Source organism: Perissodus microlepis, chromosome 9 (assembly GCF_051167445.1).
Source record: "Perissodus microlepis isolate ML-2025 ecotype Zambia chromosome 9, ASM5116744v1, whole genome shotgun sequence".
NCBI lineage: Eukaryota > Metazoa > Chordata > Actinopteri > Cichliformes > Cichlidae > Perissodus > Perissodus microlepis.
Window position 1 is genome coordinate 309,306 of NC_140469.1, and position 4,353 is coordinate 313,658.

At 45.9% G+C, this 4,353-nt stretch overlaps 1 protein-coding gene across 1 annotated transcript; it reads left to right on the forward strand.

Moving 5' to 3' along the window:
- Positions 1-229: 229 nt before the first annotated feature.
- LOC146379840 (lymphocyte function-associated antigen 3-like) lies at positions 230-1,527 on the forward strand. Its single transcript, XM_084940394.1, has 2 exons — positions 230-362; positions 839-1,527. The coding sequence occupies exons 1-2, from the start codon at positions 230-232 to the stop codon at positions 1,525-1,527; spliced, it is 822 nt and encodes a 273-aa protein (XP_084796520.1).
- Positions 1,528-4,353: the final 2,826 nt, after the last annotated feature.

The window sequence follows — 4,353 nt, forward strand, 5'->3', positions numbered from 1 at the left end:
AATCCGGTGACACTTATGGGATCTTGGGGCAGTCATTATCATTTCCAACGGCATTTTGATGCACGCGGAGATGGGCTGCGACACCCCCGCTCTGATCTATTGACACAGAGTGAAAACACCCCTGCTCTGACACAAAGAAGGACGTCCGGGTGGCGTAATCCTGAGGATTACATGCGGTAGGACTGCGATTGGCGTACAGGTGTAGATATTTGTCTTCATTATGAGTAAGATGCACGTGCAGCAAATCCAGAAACATCCTGAGTGGGACAACCACTGTGTCGGTAAACTGCTGATTGCAAACGTCGGAGGTCGAGAGGTTTACGACACTGCCAGGCTCCCGGATCGGATTGCTACTCATGAGCGTGACACACGGCAGTCCGAACTTCACATCGTACGTTATGGAAAAGTGGTTTCCCACTTTTGTATGCGGACTGCCCAACTTAACTTCTCGCCAGTTTTTCTTTCACACCAAGGGTCCCTCTAACATGTCAGCCACGGGTTGTTCGTTTACCCGCTTACGCATTGCGATGTTCATGGTAGCTTCGGTGGTATGGCCAAAGTCCTGTTAACCGGATCGCTCTCGATGAACGTGCAGCGGTGTAGTTTGTTGTGATATGCGCGAAGTATTAATAGTGGCACTGCGTGTATTTTAAAAGATGTTAGACAATAATTGACAAGGGAAAGGGACGCTGGTTCAGCTCAAGTGGGATTCCGCCGACCGAGGCACATACTGTTGTCCTGTAAGAAGTACTTGCTAGCTAATCTGCTAACATGTTGCCACCGGTTGCTTTAAGAGTTGTTACCGTGATACTCTTGACAACAATCGGTTTTTGTGAAGAAGTGATACACCTCAGGGTTGGCAATACGGTGCGAGTTTCGCCCAAGAAGGTGTCTGAGCGGATCACCAGCGTCGTGTGGAAATGCGGCAAGAATCTTCTTGCTGAATGGGTGTACGAGCAAATCCCAGTGACGCATTACAGCAAATTCAGAGGGCGAACAAGGCTGAACATAGACACAGGAAGTTTAGAGTTCGAAAACGTTACCAGATCGGACGCCGGAGAGTATTTGGTGGAAATTAACAATCAAGTGCAATTTTTGAAGTATTGGTTACATGTAATTGACACTGTGCCCGAACCCGAAGTGAATGTCACTCCGGTATTGTGTAACAAAACTTTCGGAAGATGTACGCTAGTGTGCCAAGGAGACGTGAGCATAGCCGGTCCTGTCAAGTACTTTTGGAGACTGGACAATGGGGAGTGGAAGCAGGGGGAACGTAAGACGGAGATCGTGGATAATCGAGACTTGTGGAATGTAAAAAATATTACGTGTAGGATGGAAAATCCAGTGAGCAACAGAGACAGTGATCCTGTCAACAATCCGTTTTACCAGGAGAGCGGTACGGAATTATATGTGACATTGATCATTGTGATCGGTGTCGTAGCGGTACTCGCGCCAGTGTTGGGAACTGTGTGTCTGTGGTGTCCAAAAAAAGAACCACTGTATGTGAATCGTGTCAAACATAACTAATGTCATGGTTGTAAATGGGAAAGTCTCCGTGTATTGTCGAATAAACAAATGTGCTTCACATCACGACAATAAAGTACAGATATAACTTGTTGCCATGTTTTTTTTAATTAAGAGAAACATTTTTGAACGCTACAGTGGTGGGTAGAACAACATCCGTTTTCATATATATATATATAGATATATATATATATATCTATATATATATATATATAGCGAGTATGGCTTCATACTTAAAGACGCGTAGCCCACCAGGATGGCTGGTTGTGTAGTTGAGAGCTAAAGTGAAAAGTTGTTGGTGGGTCACGGTTTTTTTTACAAAGAAATATAATAGAAGCATGCATACACACTTAACGTAACATTTGTCCGGTGAAACTGTTCGCTGTCACCACCTTCTTTGCGTAGATGTGATCAGCGTGACACCCAGGTTCTATCGTCTGAATGGTCCATGTAGGGAAGAAGCTGAAGGTATATCAGTGTGTGATTAGCTCTGTAGAACGGATCGCTTGTCCTATACATCTTGCTGGCAGGGTTCGTGTGCAGATCCGCAATAAGACTGTCATCCAACGCCGTGTTCTTGAAGATAGGTATGGCGGAATACGCTACCAGTAGCATCGAGTTTTCTCCCGTTGCGATAGCGGGCTTCCATGTCTTTCCTCGAGCTTGTGCAATCCACTCTGAAATCTCGTAAGCCTTTCCGTGTAACACATATTGGATAATAGCATCCGGGTCCCCACGAAAGACAGCAGCGTGATCTTCTATCGTTTGTATCAGCTGAGGGTCCGAGACATCGGGAACACAGTAACCGTGTGTGAACAGAGGGTTGAGTTTAGGCCATGAACACATGCCCCGCTTTGCGTAAACCACAGGTGCCTTGTTGACAGTGAACACAATGTCCATGTCCGCGTACATGATCGCGTTTCCGTTATTGGTCCGAAGTGAAGTAACATAATGTTTTTTACCCTGTTCGCGTGCTTTATGCAAAAGCTCTTCTGTTACCTGCTGGGCATGGTTGATCACAGCTATCCGTAAATGGTCCATCAGGTTCAAATCCGCTGTGTAAAGATGTTTGTAGGTAGCAGGAGCTATAGCGTGAGGCATGTCTTCCAAGCACAACAGGACGATGTTACTGTGGTCTTGAAAGTTGTAATTCATCTTCGTCTCCTCAGTATGGGGTAGGTTTAGGCGAGAGTATACGATCGTGACAGGGATTCCCTGTGTCTCGAACTCAGTAGCTTGCTTTTTGAGTTTAGATACATAATCCAGGCGAGCTCCGTTAAACAAACTAGTTCCATCCGGGATTCCTGTCTGTCGTATTGCAACCCATGTATGGAACACGAGATTTGTAGTCAACTTTTTGTAGTTATTATCCAAGCGAAATCCAGGGAAAGTACGACAAAGAAAGCGTTCGATCTGGTCTAAGTACAAATTCTGTGACCCGGCCATCTTCACTGGGGTTTCAGTTTTTAGTAGGATGGTGTCAGTATTACGCTTCAAGCGTTACTGTACCGTTAGTACCAGATCCTAGGTATGAAGTGTCTGGGTACGGTTATTTTCATTTAAGTCTCCCGTACGTTACAAATGGGACATGGTGTATTTACTGTCACGCGACTGTGAGGTTTGCACTTGGAGTATATGCCACCACGATGGCTGGTTGTGTAGTTGAGAGCGTGACATGCGATGATGATTTCGCAGAGTTCATTCCACTGGACACCGACGCCAAGTGGCGCATATGTCTCAACCGTGAAAAACGCAGTGATACTGGCAATTGGACAAACCGGTCCCGATTACTACCCCTTCACGTTGTTTGGAGCGCCATGCCGTGTGTCTTACTGCGGGGAGTCGGCGTACATGCAACGCTTCTCCCCGCGCGTGATGGTAGATGAAATAACTGAACTTCCCGAGTCAGACTCGTTGTTCAGGAGAACGAACAAAGTGACCGGAGAGTATATCACATTCGACGACATACAGGAATGTGTAACAGAGACACAGTTTTCCTACGGGGTTGTCGCTTACAACGCAAACAGGAACGTGGCCGGGTACCTATTCGACATAGTCACAGCTGACAAAACATTGGTCGTCACATTCAGCCGACGGCTGGGTTATGTGATGGACGTAGGTGGCTACATAGTATGTTATCCAAGCATAGAAAGACTTATGACTATGTGCAGCTGTTTCAACATGATGTTTTTACACCGTGTCCATGTAGCGGAAAGGTAGTTCGCGGATGACGCTGTCATTTTTCAAGGCTGACGCGGCAAGTGTAGCAATGTGTTATTCTGAGAGAACAGCGCGTTTACTTGGTGTATTGCATTCTATTGTACTGTGTCCGTTGTATCAGTTGTGTCTATCAATAAAACAATAAAATGGAAAATTGTGTACGTTTGCGTTTAATTTCAATGTGCACACATAACACTGTACAGGTGTATAACACAGCAAACATACAATACGAGACAAGTGTACACGATGTGTTACACATGAATTTATGCACGCACACATGATGTCTACACTTAAAAAAAAAACAATCCTTTGGGTTGTCAGCAGTACAATGTAGAGGGCCTTCGGAAAAAGTACGTCCGCCACGTATCCAAGTCCATTTTATCAGTTACGGCGAACGGCAACGCTATCCGTCTCACCATCACCTGCGGGGTGAGCTGTACACTGGTGACCAGATGACAGGGAGACCTGTCGTCTTCTGCATCCGGAGTAGAGCGCCGTTGAGAAGACAGTCCCTGGTATACGTCGTAAACGCTGGACCCGTATATGGTTGTAATGCCTAAAGACCCTGTCACCAGGCCGATGTTTTCGCAAGAGCTTTCCAAAAGTACC

Coding starts and splice junctions, on each gene's coding strand:
- LOC146379840 (XM_084940394.1), top strand. CDS start 230: ATGCACGTGCAGCAAATCCAGAAACATCCTGAGTGGGACAACCACTGT. Junction 363..838: donor TCGGATTGCTACTCATGAGC/GTGACACACGGC, acceptor GTTTTTGTGAAG/AAGTGATACACCTCAGGGTT.